General features: G+C 49.8%; 4 protein-coding genes across 5 annotated transcripts; 1 reads left to right on the top strand and 3 right to left on the bottom strand.

Annotated features, from left to right (window-relative positions):
- Positions 1-2899: 2899 nt before the first annotated feature.
- Positions 2900-5619, bottom strand: LOC112345812 (pentatricopeptide repeat-containing protein At3g09040, mitochondrial-like). The gene is made up of 2 exons (XM_024673298.1): positions 3640-5619; positions 2900-3573 (listed from the first exon to the last, which is right to left on the bottom strand). The coding sequence occupies exons 1-2, from the start codon at positions 5555-5557 to the stop codon at positions 2900-2902; spliced, it is 2592 nt and encodes an 863-aa protein (XP_024529066.1). The 5' UTR covers positions 5558-5619.
- A 72-nt stretch (positions 5620-5691) lies between these two features.
- On the top strand, positions 5692-8339 carry LOC9631143 (suppressor of mec-8 and unc-52 protein homolog 1). The gene is made up of 14 exons (XM_002968297.2): positions 5692-5752; positions 5806-6016; positions 6086-6238; positions 6294-6426; positions 6475-6578; positions 6656-6739; positions 6798-6947; positions 7002-7129; positions 7204-7330; positions 7405-7464; positions 7531-7638; positions 7695-7795; positions 7869-7920; positions 7988-8339. The coding sequence occupies exons 1-14, from the start codon at positions 5727-5729 to the stop codon at positions 8084-8086; spliced, it is 1536 nt and encodes a 511-aa protein (XP_002968343.1). The 5' UTR covers positions 5692-5726; the 3' UTR covers positions 8087-8339.
- LOC9631142 lies at positions 8183-11033 on the bottom strand. Its single transcript, XM_002968010.2, has 4 exons — positions 10332-11033; positions 10121-10264; positions 9445-10050; positions 8183-9370 (listed from the first exon to the last, which is right to left on the bottom strand). The coding sequence occupies exons 1-4, from the start codon at positions 10659-10661 to the stop codon at positions 8285-8287; spliced, it is 2166 nt and encodes a 721-aa protein (XP_002968056.2). The 5' UTR covers positions 10662-11033; the 3' UTR covers positions 8183-8284.
- An 894-nt stretch (positions 11034-11927) lies between these two features.
- On the bottom strand, positions 11928-15363 carry LOC9631589 (glutaminyl-peptide cyclotransferase). Of its 2 annotated transcripts, none has more exons than XM_024673317.1 (14): positions 14776-15363; positions 14525-14604; positions 14339-14461; positions 13737-14293; positions 13611-13667; positions 13516-13551; positions 13394-13458; positions 13284-13347; positions 13110-13227; positions 12956-13053; positions 12826-12896; positions 12743-12770; positions 12641-12695; positions 11928-12587 (listed from the first exon to the last, which is right to left on the bottom strand). In XM_024673317.1, the coding sequence occupies exons 4-14, from the start codon at positions 13944-13946 to the stop codon at positions 12529-12531; spliced, it is 861 nt and encodes a 286-aa protein (XP_024529085.1). In that variant the 5' UTR covers positions 13947-14293; positions 14339-14461; positions 14525-14604; positions 14776-15363; the 3' UTR covers positions 11928-12528. The 2 variants fall into 2 exon arrangements, with proteins under 2 accessions (XP_024529085.1, XP_024529086.1); XM_024673318.1 differs by having other exon boundaries at positions 14525-15128; positions 15189-15363.
- Between the last annotated feature and the right edge of the window lie 692 nt (positions 15364-16055).

Below are 16055 nucleotides of genomic sequence, written 5' to 3'. Positions count from 1 at the left end.
TAGCCAAACAGCACAGGTCATATCATTCAATCGTTCAGGGCATGGAGAATCTCAGCTTTGGAGACTTGGAGGATGTCTCTTGCAAGTGGCCGAGAGACACTGATTCGTCATCTCCGCCAAATACAGGGAGAAGGAAGTGGTTCTCAAGGTGCGGGACTTGACTACTCTCTGGTTTCCAGACCCCGAGACGACCAACCTCCGGAAGGTCGTCACCGAGGTGGACGCGTACAAGACGCTCCACAAACTGCAGGCCGTGCAGATACCACGCCTCGTCTCGTGGGGTTTCTTGTGTGGGACAATGTTTGTCTACGTGATGACCAGCGATGAAGGTACACCTCTCGGTAGCTACAGACGTGCAAGCAGCACTTGTTCCTGCCCATGAGGCTCTTGCCACGATGCATGCCAGGGGTGTCATCCACGGGGACTTGTCGCCTCTCAAGATCCTCCTCGGACCTCGCTTTGCGGAAGAGCTCGTTGATTGTCCCAAGATTCGTGATCTTCTCAATGCGTACGTGTCTATTGACAGCTTGAATTTCAGGTTGGCAACGAGTTGTCACTCAAGACGGATGAAGCATCTGCTTCTCAGGCTGATTCGTAAGCTCATGTCTCTCCTCCTGCCGTGTTCATGTCCTTGTTCATTCGTGTGTTCAGGTTCAACGAGGACGTGATCGTCGAGGTGCTGACGACTCTGGTCGACAACCCGCGGTTCCATGATCTTAAGATGTTCCTGGAGGCAACACAGGTGGTGTAACTGTGTTGCTTATGAAGAACAGAAGATGAAAAAGCCACCAAAACCAAGCAATATGCCATGAACACAAATGCTTGAGCACTGTTACATTTTTCATGTTCCAACACAACACCAGCCCAAATCCACTGCTGAGCGAATTCCTCATCCTGGTTTTGTCCAAGCGCTTGAGTGTCACTAGCCGCTGCCAAACTCGAGCAAGCCAAAAGAAGGTCGGGGATGTAACACCTGGAATCCCGTTTACATCCTGCCAGCTTCATTCAGCATACCCTGTATCAGTGTAGTCTAAGAGCCGCCGAGCTGTAACCATTGCCACATTTGAGCGAAGTGTTACTTCGAAACGTTCAGTCTTCACAAGAGTCCATCGACCCAAAGATGCGATGGTTCTGGCAGTCAGCGACCTAAAATCCGTGCCCTGGCAGCTGCCTTGATTCCGGAGAAGGTCTGGAGATTGGTAGACCATGCGCATCTGAAACTGATCTAAGATGCTTAACCATAAGAATTCTAAAACCTTTAATTGATTGGAAAAGAAAATACACTTTTAATTATAGGCCTTTTCAACTTTTAACCAATTGAAAAATAAGGTGTAATAAATTCTTTCTTTCTATATTCAAACTTTTATAAACTGTTTTTCAAACTATTTTTTTTGGTTATTTACAAGTTAGTGGTGAATAATGGGTAACTAATGGGACAACATTTTCATGATGAAACATATTGGATTCGGGCCCTAAATCCAAGAAGCTTCCAGGTGTGCTATTGCTGAGTTCATGCAACGTCTATGTAAATTACTTGCTATCCCTTAGGGACTGTTACACAAAAAGTTCCCTTTCTCATTGTTGTACCTCGTGCCTAACGGTGCTCTTTGCCTTCCAGGAGGGGCTGCTGCAGTCATTTCCTCTGTAGAGCATCTAGTGCTATATGTCTTCACCTTGCCTCCATTATGGTGGCTGGATTTGATTCTTTTGCCATCCAGTGTTGCCATGCATTGAGTGTCTCTCTCTTACCATGCTTTTGCAACATTGTCCCTTTGAGTCGACCAAAATTTGCCCCTTAAAGTGTTTGTGATTCCAAGCTTCCCAAAGTGCCTGCAGATGCTCGCCATACCTAGCCTGTCCTAGGGCCTCCTAGACTGGTCCCAATCTCTACTCCCACGCGTCCCATTTGCATCCTGCACGTCCTAAGAGCCAATCCTCCTCCGAGATTGGTAGAGCATTCGCATCTGAAACTTTGCCTGCGGTTAATTTCATTTTTTCTGCCAACTTTTAAAATCGTATCTGCCAAAAGCAAGAACATCCTGGTAGAGATAATTGTTCTCTTTCCACATATTAAGATTCCTCCAAGGATGAATGAAGGGGTCAAATTGCTCAAGCTAAAGCTCAGCATCAAGGTCTTCGTTTCAGTTATTTCATGCGTTCTTACATTCTAAACTTTCAGGCATGCTTCCTCCTGGGACGCAGTTCAACTCGTTCGAGGGTACTGTGGTGTTATCAGCTTCGTCTTTGTTTCTCTATTTCACTAAACATTCGATCACAAAACAATGCCAGGAGATCCATAATCAATGTCTGATATCCCTGGAAATGTTAAGAACATGAGGCAATTGCTAGATCATCCGTCATTCGATATGAAGAACCCGAACAAGGTTCTGTCTTTTTAGCAAAGGTTTCTCAGGAGCTACAGCTGTCCTTGGTGCCTTTGATTTCTGCTAGAACACTGTTAACTTTCATGCTAAAAGATTGATTTAGCATGAAAGTTAACAGTGTTCTAGCAGAAATTTTTGGTCGAGGAGACTTTGTAGTGGCTTTGCAGCTAGACAAAATGAATCTTCAGGTAACTTGCAAGAACACTTGTTTGTGTACCTTAACCTTGCTCTCACAGGTGGCATTGCGAATGGTATCCTTTCTCGAGGCAGACAATCGCTGGCTAAGGTTGGAGAAGCAGTGTTTGTTTCCCAGATCTTTTCTCAATCGTGAGGCCCAACTGGAACGCATTGCTAAACCCGATGGCCTGTCGGAGAATGTGTTTGAGATCGCCTCCAAGAGCCTGGCAGCGTAAAAAAGGTCAAGGAGTTCGATCGCATTGACGTACTGTAAGCTCGTTCGTTCCATTCTTCTCAATAGATAAACAAGCTATTCGCTCGGGAAAAATTTCACTTTTTCAGGTGGAGCAAGCATTTGCCATAAGATTGTATACAGCAGGATGACGAGCTTCATCTCTCAGCTCCTCGAAAGCAACCTTTGCCACCTCAAAGTTCTCCCACTTTCTACAAGCCGCTAGAATGCTGGTCCATGCCACGCCAACGGAGAAGTTCCTGGGATCACCACTCGACATCCTCCTCGCAAGCTCCACAGCTTCATCCATCTTGTCCGCCCGGCTAAAGATATCCACCAAGCACGCGTAGTGCTCCATCCCGGGACGAACACCATACCGGCACTCCATCGCCTGGAAGATCCTCCGGCCTTGATCAACAAGACCACCACCGCTGAGAGCCGCGAGAACCGAGACAAGGCTACTCGCATTCGGCCGCAAGCCTTCGTCCGTGGCCCTGTGGAACATCTCGAGCACCAGTTTGCTATCACCTCGGCGCCCATAGCCAGCCAAGAGCGCGTTCCAGGCCACCAGTCCCAGCTGCGAGCTTGCATCAAAAGCGCAGCGAGCATCGACCATGCTGCCACACTTCCCGTAGAAGTCGACGAGAGAGACCACCACCCCCGGGTCGACTTCCAGGCCGTGTCGACATGCATCGCCATGGACGCGCTTCCCCGTCTCGAGCAGCGCCGCCGGGCCACTTGCGCAAGCTTTGATCGCCGCGGACAGAGCAGCAGCGTCCACTGCACGAGCAAAGGACTCGTCAACTTTCATCCGAGAGAACAAAGCTAGCGCGAGCTGCGACTCACCGGCATCGGCACAGGCGACGATGAGCGAAGTCCACAGCACTGGATCGCGCTGCTCGATCCGATCGAAGACTCTCCTTGCCTCGATCAAGCTCCCGGATTTGGAGTAGCAGTCGACGAGGCTGCTCGCTACTCGGGGATTCGAGTCGAAGCCACGCTCGGACGCTTGTGAGTGGAGCGAGGCCGTGCTCCTCCGCAAGACGAGCAAGTTGGGCTTGATCTCCAGGCTCCTCTCGATCGATGCTAGACTCGCCAAGGCCTTGAGCGGAGGAACGAAGGATCCAGCGTCTAGAGCACAGCCCTCGAGCTGCATGAAGTGGAAGAGCAGCAGCACCACGCCGGCTTGCTCGTTCTCGCAGTAGCCCAGCATCAACGAGTTCCAGAACACCGCGTTGTGGACGGCTACTCGATCGAAAACTCTCCTCGCGTCGAGCAAGCTGCCACACTTGGTGTACATGTCCACCAGCGTAGACGCCACGAACACGTCGAGCTCGCAGCCATTCCTCGCGGCTTGAGCGTGGACGGCCATTCCCTGCTCGAGCGCCATAGATTTGAGCTTGAGATCACCGTGAGCTTCTTCCGAGATTGCGAGACGAGCACAGGCCTTAAGCGCGGCAACAAACGCGAGAGCATCGGAAGATCCAGCTCCCTGCCGCTGTTGCATCCGCGCGAAGAGTTCCAGCGCCAGCTCGGGTTGCCCGTTTTCGGCATACCCGAGTATGAGCGCGCTCCACGAGACCACGTCCGGCTGGAAGATCTTGTCAAACACTCGCCGAGCGTCCACCATCTTGCCACACTTGGCGTAGAGATTCACCAGTGAGGCCGCTACGTAAACGTTGGAGTCGCAGCCGCTAGCTCCAGCTCGACAATGGATCTCCATCCCTCTCTCGAAAGCTTTCTCTCGATCGAGCTTTCCCAGGCTGGCGACGCAAGCCTTGATCGCAGCAACGTAAGTTCTGGCGTCCGCTACGCAGCCACGAGCTCTCATCGTCTCGAAGAACTCCAGCGCCACCTCTTCCTCGCCGTTGTCGCAGTAGCCGAGCATCACCGCGTTCCAGGACACGACGTCGTGCTGTGGCATCCTCTCGAAAACCATCCGGGAGTGATCCTGGCCGCCACACTTCCCATACAGATCCATCACCGAGTTTGCGAGAAGAACGTCCCACTCGCAAGACGAAGAACTCGCAGCTTGAGTGTGGAGGGCGATGGCTCTCTCGAGAAACCTGTGAGATTCTTTGGCCTTCGCTGCGAGCCCCGCCAAGGCCTTGAAAGCTGCCTGGAACGTCCGAGCATCCGGCTCGCAGCCTCGGCTAGCCATGGAGGAGAACAAGCCGAGCGCGTTCTCTTCGCGTCCGTTCTCGGCATAGCCGTGGATGAGATCCGTCCAGGAGAACACACTGTGCCATGGCATTCTCTCGAAGATCATCCGTGCTTCATCCAAGTTTTTCGATCTCGTTCTACCATTCTTCACTTCATCCAAGCTTTTTGATTTCGTTCCACCACTTCCATCATTCTTCGCTTCATCCAAGTTCTTTGATCTCGCTCCACCACTTCCACCACTCTTTGCTTCATCCAAGTTCCTTGATCTCGTTCCACCACTTCCCCCATTCATTCCACTTCCACCATTCTTGGCATAGCCCAGGATCAAGGAGTTCCAAGACACGGCACTGCGATGATCCATCCTGTCGAATGCTCGTCGCGCTTCCGGCAAGCTCCCACACTTGGAGTACATGTGGATGAGCGCGTTTGCTACGTAGAGATTGGAGTCGTCTCCACTGTGGACGATCTCGGCATGGATCCTCCTGCCCCTGTCTAGATCCCCACATCGGCCACATTCCTTGAGTTCTTCGAGAAAGACCAAAATTTTGCTCTTTAGCTTCGTGGATGATGCGCCATTTCTCCCGAGAGGAGCGCCATGCATAGAAGAAGGAGAAGAACCTGGAGATTCGCTCCTCAACGCAAGAGATTCATGGAGTAGCAGCGCCTTCTCCGCCCCTCTCGGAAGAACCCTAAAAGATGGAGCTCAATTTCAAATTTTTTGAAGAACCCTAAAACTCGGCTACCTAGGGTTTAGGCGGGAGCGAGTAGCTATGGCGCTGGAGATCGAAGCACGAGAGTAAGCGCTTCCCTTGTAAATGCCGATTCTCTGAGCGCCGCCGCATTCTCCAGCGTGATCAAGGTGATGCTCCAGTTTTGCAAGGAGAATTCCCTCCACCAGACCTTCCAGACGATCCAGAACGAGTGCCAGGTCTCGCTCAACAGTGTGGAGAACTACGATGCGTTTGTGTCCGACATGAACGATGGCCGCTGGGACGCTGTCTTGCCTCAAGTCGCGCAGCTTAAGCTTCCAAAGAAAAAACTGGAGGATTTATACGAGCAGGTATTTTTGCTACTCCTCTCCTTGTTCTCTGGAGAATTTTTATGTTTCTTCTTCTCTTTTTCTCTCTAGGTGGTTCTAGAGATGATTGAAGTGAGAGAGCTCGATACCGCAAGGGCGATTTTGAGGCAGACCCAGGCAATGGATTACATGAAGCAAGAACAGCCTGAGCGGTACCTTCGTTTAGAGCATCTCCTTGTGAGGACATACTTCGATGCTCGAGAGGTAATTGTTTTCCTTGTCTCATGGTTCTTTTCCACTACTTTTTTTCGTGGACCAGGTATATCAGGATTCTTCCAAGGAGAAACGAAGGAGTCAAATTGCTCAAGCTATAGCTGCCGAAGTCGAGGTGGTGCCACCGTCGAGATTAATGTCGCTCATTGGCCAGGCTCTCAAGTGGCAACAGCATCAAGGTCTTTTGTTTCAGTTTTTTCATGCGTTCTTACATTCTAAACTTTCAGGCATGCTTCCTCCTGGGACGCAGTTCGACTTGTTCAAGGGTACTGCCGCTGCGAAGGCTGATATAGAAGAAACTTTTCCAACGACGTTGCAACACTCCATCAAGGTTCTCAAACTAGAAAAGCTTTTATTTTCTTTTTCTTTTTCTTTTCTGTTTTTATAATCTGATTTTGTTTATGACAGTTTGGGAAGCAAAATTGCGAGTGTGCTTGTTTCTCTCCTGATGGACAATTTTTGGTTTCATCCTCCGTTGATGGCTTCATAGAGGTTCGATTTTTTTTATCGTGATTGCCAGGCTCTTACTTCAGCGTTGTATTTTTTCCAGGTCTGGGATTATATCACTGGAAAGTTGAAAAAGGACCTGCAGTATCAAGCGGAGGACTCGTTTATGATGCATGAAGATGCAGTTTTGACGGTTGCCGTGAGCCGCGACTCTGAAATGCTTGCCTCTGGTGCTCAAGATGGAAAAATCAAGGTGAGTATAGAATGTCCAAGCTTGACTTGTGTTATCACCACAGTTTTATTGCAGGTTTGGAGGATACGAACAGGCCAATGCCTGAAACGTTTTGACAAAGCGCATGGGATGGGCGTGACAACGGTTTCGTTCTCAAGGGACAACAGCCAGATTCTTAGTGCCTCGTTCGATGAAACTGCGAGGTCAACTTACAGAGTTTTAGACTGTTTATTTTTAATTTTTTTTGTGCGCTCTCACATGCGGCAATTATTTGCAGGATTCATGGACTCAAGTCTGGGAAGCAATTAAAAGAGTTTCGCGGTCACACTTCCTATGTCAACGACGCCATCTTTGCAACGGAAGTGAATCGAATTATTACAGCCTCGAGCGACGGCACTGTCAAGGTGGGTGGTGCTTTCTACATTATGAGATATCCCTCTCTCGTTTATTTTTGATATCTGGTTTGATTATAATGCAGGTGTGGGACATGAGAACCACTGACTGCTTACAAACGTTGAAACCTCCCCCACCTTTGAGGGTAAGGAAAAGAAAGTGTTTTTTTTTCCTCTGCTCAAACACTTTTGACATTTTGGTGGTGTTTTAGGGAGGGGACGCTGCTATCAACTCCGTGCATCTGCTTCCAAAAAGCCCAGAACACATCGTCGTTTGCAGCAGATCGTCGTCTATATACGTGATGACTTTGCAAGGCCAGGTGCATTTCTCCTTTCCTTTGTGCCTGATTTTTCCCTTCCGGCTTTGCATTGGCAGGTTGTCAAGAGCTTCTCGTCTGGCAAAAGAGAGGGTGGCGATTTCGTCGCGGCCTGCGTCTCGCCAAAAGGAGACTGGATTTATTGCGTTGGAGAAGACATGTAAACTACACAAGTCACACTCCTCACAGCTGTGGTATTAATGCTCCTTTTTTTCTCCTTTTTCCCTGTGCAGGAATGTCTACTGCTTTAGCAATCAAGCAGGGAAGCTGGAGCATCTCTTAAAGGTGAGACTTGCAAAAACACTCTTCCACCTGGAGAGCTCGTCTGGTTCCTGACAGTCCTAATGAACAGGCACACGACAAGGACATTATCGGGATCAGCCACCACCCGCATCGAAACCTCCTCGTCACGTACAGTTTGGATTCAACGATGAAGCTCTGGAGGCCGTGACGAGCGAAACGAGAAGGAAAGGCCATGAAAAGATCCATTCGAGGCGAGACGAGACGAGAGAGAACCTAACGAGAATTCGCGACAAGAGAGAAGCAGTTATCAACAACTGTGTATGTAGATTACAAGACAATCTCTTTACAGTACCGGGTAAGCACCTTTGTGCCTTTCTTTCCTTTTTCTTTTCTTCGCTATCTTTTCTCATGCCTGCGTTTCCCTGTTGACAATAGAAATAGCAGCACTAGCATTTTTCTCACGTACCTTGCATTCAGTGTAATGGAACTCGATTTGCAGCCGCCGGTGGAGATGGTCCTTTCCAACCAGCCCCTTTTTCACGTCACTCTGCAATTGCCCCAGTGGAATCGCCGCCAAAAAGCCTTTGACAAACTCCTTGCACGCGTTCCTTCCGGTGAACTCCCTCATCTTCCTCTCGCTATTCTCCGCTTCCTCGCTAGCCTGTTCTTCCTGCTTTGCTTCCTCGGACTCCTTTTGAGAATCATCCTTCTTTGCTGCTGCTGCTGCTGCCGCCTCATCTTTCTTTCCATCGTCGCTCTCTCTGTCGCTGCCACTGCCGCTGCTACTTCCTTGCTCCTGTTTTGGAGCCGCTGCCTCCGCCGGTGGCACGAAGGACAGCCGCGCTGCCTCGTTGAACTTGAGAACGTACGCCTGATCGCACCCCTCGAACAGCCGCTCCCCCAGCGTGTCGATGATGTGCACGCTCTGCTCGTCAACTTTGACGACGAAGAAGTGGTCGTTCCAGCTGACAATGTACACCGCCGGCCCGGACCGCTCCACCTCGTCCCAGATGTTGTCGAAGGACATGGCCCCCTCGAGGAACTCGCTCGACTCCCCCAGCCCTTCCGGCCGGAAGAACCCCACGAACGACTTCTCCGGGACGACCGTCAGCGGCCGGACCGCCGCCTCGATCACGGTCTCCAGATCAAAATGCCCGTCCGGGAAGCGGTCCTTGTAGGTGGCGTCCTGGCACAGCTTCCTCCACTCGGCCGAGCCTTCGCGTATCAGCAGATCAAACTCGGCTCGGCTTGGCATGAACGCCGGGAACCTGTGGAGCCAGTCGGCTATAACGGCAACCAGAGCGGTGCAAGCGCTTTCGCCGGCTGCGCTCTCGCTTCTCTGATCGATGGACGCAAAGAAGACGCTGGCCGAGAGCATCATCTGCCCGTCTCGGCTCGTCAGCTCTTTCGCTTCCCAGCTGCCTACTTGAAACGTCTCGCCAAAATCCCAGGTTCCTTCGATGGCCGTCTTCTTCTCGTTGTTCAGTCGGAGCTGGAAGAAGGTTCACATGTTAGCACGTGAAACAGATAGAAAAGAAAAAGAGATATTAAAGGAAACACACTTACCATGCTTCCAAGAGACTCTTCTGGTGACTCGGCTTGCCTTCGGTCCCAGTCGATTTCATCACCTCCATTGTCACCGTATGCCTTGTTGAGAAGTGGCTCGCCTCGCCTGGCCCGCGGGGATCGGAAGCTCAGCTTTCTCTTCCTCCACGACAACATCCTTCTCATGGACGACTGGGACGCCGCCTGGTCTGAATCCGACGATGAAGTTTCCTCCGCCAGCTTTAGCGCTGTCCCGCCATTGAACACCAAAACCTCCTCGTCATTCGACGCCCTCTGATCGTGGCTCTTTCCTATCAGCTGGTTGGCCCCCGCGATTCTTCCATAGCGGAAAGAAGTGAATTCCTCGTCATCGACAGCGTCACTGTCCTCAAAGTTGTCAACAGAATCGGATTCGAAGCGATCGGGGGAATCCTGCGAGCTCTCGTCACTTGTTCTGATGTCGATGGCAGCGTCCTCCACCCGCGACTTCTTCGTACGCAGCATCGGTTTATCTCCGCCATCCCCCAAGTCATCCCTCTCCCACAGCGAGATGCATGGGATCGCCGGCGCCATGATCCTAAAGTTGGTCTCCACAGGTTCCGGGACTTCCTCAAAGCTCAAAGTGACCTGCGACATGCACAGCTCTTGTCAGCTAGGCTGCACGAGACAAAGCTTTTCCTAACAAGCACAAACTTACACCAATCGCTTCCTCACTTTCGCCCCCCAAAATGGAAACTTTGGTTCTATGTCGTGCACTCCCAGCTAGAGGAGCAAACTCCCCAAGATTCAGATATCCCGAGCCAAAGACTGACGCCTTGGCCTTGGCCCCATTAAGAGTGATCTACAAAATTCGAATCGTCAGTCGAGAGAGAGAGAGAGAGAGAGTTAAAAACCAAAGATTTCTTTACCTTGCGCACGACCAGGTAAACGTCCCATGGGTAGAACCCATTCTCCTTGGCAAGAGCCAGAGTACACTCGCAGTCAAATCCTTGCTCCCACTCCAGCGCTCCGTCCATGGTAGCAGCAGCTTCAGCGCTTCGCTCCCTCTTCACGCTCCGGAAACGAGGCCCCAACGATCGTTTCGGCCCCTTCCACTTGACATCCACCACGAATTTCGAGTCGTCGGCCGCCAGCAGCTTGTCCAGCCCGTGCAGCACCATTGTCACATAGAACTTTTTCGTCATGAGCGACCGCAGCGGCCATCTCATGACCTTCATCATCCTCACGGAGACTGTCATCCAAAAAATCCCCCACCCCCAAAAGCTCTAAAGCCGGCCGAGAAGAAACAACGAAACCCTCTCTAAGCTCCTCGCTAGCGCCGGACTGGCTCCTCGATCCCTCCCTCCCAGCATGAAATTTCCGGCGCCACAACTTGCATTACTCGCATGCACTGGAAATCCGCGTGTTCTAGCACCTGGATTTTCCCGAGCGCGCAAGATTTCCTGCAAACCTCGCGATGCCGGCAAAACAAGAGGCGCCTGGCAAGGATTTACAGCCAGCGCCACTCCGCGGACGAGCAATCCCTAGCTTGATCATCACTTACTCTCTCCCTGGGAAGAACGCGGACGGGCGGAAACCCCACGGCAGCTAAAACACACACACAGACGCGGTTTTGGGCCACTTGTACGGCTGGCCCATGGTGGTATTAAAAGCCGGATTTGATATCCCGTTTGGAATCCGGCTGGTCTTTCCCATTTGTTTGGGAGGCTTGTCTTTAAATTTAGGGCTTGACAGGTTGTGTTGTGGGTGGGCAATCGCTGGAACAGTAATTTCTACGCGAGACATGGAATATCCCTAGAGCCCACCGAAAGAGCGCCTAATTTCCAAACACTAGGATGGATGCATGAAAAAGAATTAAAAAATGTGGCCCCGAATGTCCATATCGTGCATTTCCCAATCAAATACTGGCGCGAAAAAGAAGAGGATCCACGGGAGAGTGAATCCTGGCCGTCCACCGGATCTGACCGCTCGATCGCCAGACGCGCCGCGCCGCGGGCGGACGTACACGTGGCGGTCGCCCATTGTGTCCCGGGGAACAATCATAACGAACAATGGGAGGGAGGAAAAGTCCCCCGCGCGATTCGCCGCATATGCCAAGAAGGGGGAGAGTCTTGGATGCTTTGATCCGGTGCGAATCTTTTGATTTTGTGTAGAGATTTTGCGCTCTTCCCCATTGTCAAAAAGCCAAGCTGAGTCTCGATTTGCGAAAGTCCTCCCCCCCTGCCCCAATAATGGAGATTCCGGAACCATGAAGCGCCACTAGAAATGCCTTGTAGCAAGAGCTCTATCAAAGGCTAGAAAAAAAAAAAACCAGAAAAAAACTTGGACCACCAATAAATCTCTATCAATTTCTTCGCCTCTTTTTCTCTTGCGTCCACTCAAATGCATTGCATTCTCGTCAAGATCGATGCAATGATTCAAAATCGCACAAAAAGGAGCGTGGACTCTATGAGCAACAAAAACCTTTAAGAACAAAAGAAATGGAAAAGTCAAAAATACGAATATGCCCCGCCAACCATAAAGTATATTCTAGAAACTGCTTTTAAAAGGCCTCCCCGAATATGCCTCGGCACAGAAGCATATTCTAGAATATTCCTCCCGTCCCAGAATATGCCGTGTGCCGCGTGTGCCCTAAATTTTGTCCAGGCAACGTGTTGGCATGGGACGAGGAAGGGAGAGAAGAAATCCCAAATGGCGGAGATGGAGAGCGTCGTCTTGGAGATGATGGGCGACGAGGACGGCGATGGATTGGTGGCGGCGGAGGATTTCTTCGTGTGGGGGCTGGTGGTAATGGGCTGGATCTTCCTCTTCTGCTCCTGGCGCGTCACGGCGTCGCTGGTGCGATCCATGCTGCGCGACGCCGACGCGCCCGGGGATAGCTACGAGCGCGTCAAATGGCTTCGGGACCTCAAGACTGTCCGTTCGGTGCTCCCGGCGTCGTCGTGGAGAGAAGCGTCATTCTGACTTGGATGGATCGATAAAAATGCAATCTTGGAACCTCCTGTGAAGCAGAGCAAACGAGAGAGAAAAAAAAAAAAATTGGAAAGAATTGTACATTGATAATACCACCGTCCATAGCAGTTGCTTGTGCTACTTTGTGCGTGTCTAATAGAGTTCCGGGGACAGGACGATCTCGTAGAGCTTTGGCCACCACTTGCCAGTTACTGTATCGATCAAGGAAGAATTCAGCATCGTGCAAAGAGTGTCAAACACGTACCGAAGAGACGGTCTTGCTCCTCATCCCAAGCAATGCCATTTAGCACGTCTATATTCTGGAGAAAACAGAGATAAACACAAAGAAACTTGGAACTTTTCATACCCTGTTTCCAGCAGAAATGAGGCTCTTCCTGCGTGCGGGATAAGAAATGTTAAGCAGGAACACGACAAACGGTAGCAACTTGCCTTAGTGCATCCAAAACTATCCATCCTACGACTCTACCGTCCTTGGGAGAGATTCGAGCAATAGAATTCATCTGCGGAGTCAAAAGAAAAGAAAACGATAGAAAAGTGAGAATACGCTGCTTCGAAGTACCTGCCAAACATTCGCCCAGATCTCTCCTTTCACATACTCCAGCTCGTTCAAAAGCTCCACAGCTTCTCCATTGTCCTTAACTGTGATTCTTCTTATCTCTGAAATGCGCGATCAACTCTTCTTGCAAAATCTATCACTGAAAAAACCATCAAACCTGCAAAGTTGTGTGGGTCTAGAAAGTACAAAGTGGAGCTTCCATCGCTTCCTATGATATGCTTGTTGTCGTGCGTCAATCCCCAGCCATCCGTCATGGGATGCTTGAATGTTCCTAGCTGGAAAGAAATGCAAAGTATCGTGATCATATACCTCTGAAACAGTATAAAGTTACGAGACTCAGTGTTTTCTCATCGTAGAGATATCCTTTGTTAGTTTGCCAAATAACCTGTAAAAATCTGCTAGAATTAACAAAACCATCACCGAATCTTAAAAAGAGGTTACTTGTTTTCCCAAAGTGCCAATCCTTCTCCAAAATCCCTGCTTTGCAGACGATAAATCCTTCTAACCTGCACAGACATTGGAACATATATTTTCTGCAAAAAGATAAAAGAAAGAAAACAAACCTCTCCCGTTTGAAGATCAACTTCACGTACTGACGACTGTTAGCACCAAACCCTCGTAAATGAACCAGAACGAACTTTACCAAACTTTCGCGTACCTCTCCATGCAGCCCAGTGGATTCATAGAGTGTATTGTTTCCATGGTACAAAAGCCCCTTTTATCGCAAAAAAAGAAAAATTCTTCTTTGAGCTGGAAATTCAGCAGCGAAATGGATCGATCGAACCTGAGTGAATGCCTTCGCATCGTGCGGATACTCACGGACGATCCGAAATCCCGAATTGATCGGCACCTGGCGAGTGGAAGCCGCCTTCTTTGGCTTCGAGGCGGACGACACCTCGAGCAGCACAACGACGAGCGCAACCACGGCGCCGGCGCTGAAGATCACGCCGCCCAGCGAGAGACGGTGCCGCCTCTTCCCCATTTCTTGGATCATAAGAATCCAAGAACCCTACACCTCTCTCCCAGCCCACATTGCTAGAATCAAAATAGCATATCAAGCCTTGAACAGAGATAGGTCAGTTTTAGGTATATTCTTTTATTCAAACTTTGAATTCGATACACCTGGACACGTGGACGGTGCGGATGACGCGCCTACGAGTGGGCGCCAATTGGTTGCCGCGCAATGGCATATTCCCCCGTTCTCAAATTTTGATAGGCTGATTGGTCGAAGAAGTCGGCTTTGGCGGATCGATTTCAAGCTTTGTTCCGCGATGTCGAATCCAGGCAACATGACTTACGACGAGTCGGATCATCCCAGAATGGGGAATGTCCGGAGCTCATCTGCAAAGGATGAGATTCTCATCAAACCGAAGCTGGGAGCGGTACCTCTATCTTGCGTCAAGTTTCTTCATTGTCTTTGCTCATGTCAGTCCTCGTTCCAGGGAAAACGATCCACCAGAAATCTTCCCAGCGACAACTTCATCTATGGAGTGCTCAACGAGTATTCTCCTACAGTGAAAGAACGTAAGTTAGTCCAGGCCTGTTCGATCACTCGATGAAGGAAACACTAACTCGGTGTTGGTTCCTCGCAGTGATGGTCTTCCGAGAGAACGTCCCTGACCCAAGCGCTGCCAAAGGCACTGATCTGCGAGCTATGAACAAGAAGGCTCCCAAAATGTAAGATCCAACACTCCAAAACTCAAACTTTACTTCTTTTCGTCACTTTCTTCTCTCAGGAAAGTCACACGGGCAGACGAACAGAGAATGTACCGAAGAGAGCATCCAATCAAGCTCAAAGTCAAGCAGAGACTGGTAAACTTTACCTCGAATTGCTAGTTCCACCATGACAACTTTGCTTTGTACCAGGCAAACGTTGCTCCACTTCCATCGGTAGTAAATCCAGACCACGTCTACGGCACACCGCTCGAAAGGTTTGAACCAAAGTGGTGTCTTCGTCAATCTTTGCTTAATATGATCGTGTTCTTCTTTTCCTGAAACAGGGGCGACAGCATGGATGAAGTCATTCGCTATGCTTATGGATACGATTTCATCAGGATGAATACCCAACACCATCACGACTTCCAAGTTATCAGGCCAGTCTTTGTCCCTGTCAAGAACAACAAGACCACCGACATGAGAATAATACGCTGGTTCTACTGGAGGAACCCGCCGAGGCCTAAGCAAAGATTTGTCATTTCCAAGTTCAAAAATGTACCTCACAAGATCAACAACTTACAGAAGATACCACTGCTCAGGGACGAAAGGCCTCCTGTCTTTCCAAAGAGAAAGATCAACAAGAAGCAGCAAGAAGAAGAAGAACCTGGTGGTCACATCCCTTGCGTCAATATGGGTTGTAACACTTGTGCAAAATCTGGTGCCTGATTATCAGGACACCGTTGTCTTCGACCTAAGGTGCCAGCCTATTAGGATCACGAGGAAACAAAGAGGCCTTCCTTATGTTGTCCAGATTGCAGAAGAGCATCGCTACTCGTTCCAAGCCGACGCCAATGCCTCCGTGAGGTGGTGCACCATAGCTGCCAGTAACAGGAAATTTGTCACACAAAAAGTTTAATGTTTTCGCTATTCACCTGAAAGAATTTATGTAGTTCTGCAAGCCAATAGCGTTTGGATCAATGTTGCACTCCTCGATCCGCTTTAGAAGAAGATCCTTGTCATGAACACGCTGGGCACCGGAGATGATTTCCTCGCCTACAAAAGACAATCAGAACAAACAAATAACGACAGGAAACAACGATGACTAACCCCGAATGAAAACGTCGAATGAGTTTGAATATTTAGGATCGTCGACAGCAGGCATGGTATAGAATGGCCGGACAGCAAGTGGATATCGATGCAGAATATAAAAATCAGTCTTGTATCTGTGAAGAAGAATCAATCGTAAGAGCATGAGAGGGGTTAAACAAACTACTCACCTCTCCTTCACAAGAAGTCCCAGTCTCCTCTCAGTTTCTGTGTCAAGGTCTCCAAGAGGATCAGTCTCAAACCCAGCTTCCTGTTATCACGCGTCAGGTCTTGCAAAAATCAATGATAGAAACAATCACCTTTAACATCTGAATCCCCTCGGCAAATGCGAGTACCAGGG

This window comes from Selaginella moellendorffii, unplaced genomic scaffold, assembly GCF_000143415.4.
Source record: "Selaginella moellendorffii unplaced genomic scaffold, v1.0 SELMOscaffold_10, whole genome shotgun sequence".
NCBI classification, from domain to species: domain Eukaryota; kingdom Viridiplantae; phylum Streptophyta; class Lycopodiopsida; order Selaginellales; family Selaginellaceae; genus Selaginella; species Selaginella moellendorffii.
The sequence above is the reverse complement of the archived record's forward strand: the minus strand, read 5'-3'. Positions and strand labels throughout refer to the sequence as shown.

Bases quoted from the DNA above. Each gene is read 5' to 3' on its own strand.
- LOC9631142 (XM_002968010.2), bottom strand. From the start codon at position 10,661: ATGACAGTCTCCGTGAGGATGATGAAGGTCATGAGATGGCCGCTGCGG. The intron at 10,265-10,331 runs GTAAAGAAATCT...CGAATTTTGTAG, and splicing joins TTTACCTGGTCGTGCGCAAG to ATCACTCTTAATGGGGCCAA. The intron at 9,371-9,444 runs GTAAGTGTGTTT...ACCTTCTTCCAG, and splicing joins AAGAGTCTCTTGGAAGCATG to CTCCGACTGAACAACGAGAA.
- LOC9631143 (XM_002968297.2), top strand. From the start codon at position 5,727: ATGGCGCTGGAGATCGAAGCACGAGA. The intron at 5,753-5,805 runs GTAAGCGCTTCC...CGCATTCTCCAG, and splicing joins CTGGAGATCGAAGCACGAGA to CGTGATCAAGGTGATGCTCC. The intron at 6,017-6,085 runs GTATTTTTGCTA...TTTTCTCTCTAG, and splicing joins TGGAGGATTTATACGAGCAG to GTGGTTCTAGAGATGATTGA.
- LOC112345812 (XM_024673298.1), bottom strand. From the start codon at position 5,557: ATGCATGGCGCTCCTCTCGGGAGAAATGGCGCATCATCCACGAAGCTA. The intron at 3,574-3,639 runs GTGAGTCGCAGC...TTGCTCGTGCAG, and splicing joins CGTCGCCTGTGCCGATGCCG to TGGACGCTGCTGCTCTGTCC.
- LOC9631589 (XM_024673317.1), bottom strand. From the start codon at position 13,946: ATGATCCAAGAAATGGGGAAGAGGCGGCACCGTCTCTCGCTGGGCGGC. The intron at 13,668-13,736 runs GTTCGATCGATC...TTGCGATAAAAG, and splicing joins ATGCGAAGGCATTCACTCAG to GGGCTTTTGTACCATGGAAA. The intron at 13,228-13,283 runs GTAACTTTATAC...ATTTCTTTCCAG, and splicing joins ATGAGAAAACACTGAGTCTC to CTAGGAACATTCAAGCATCC.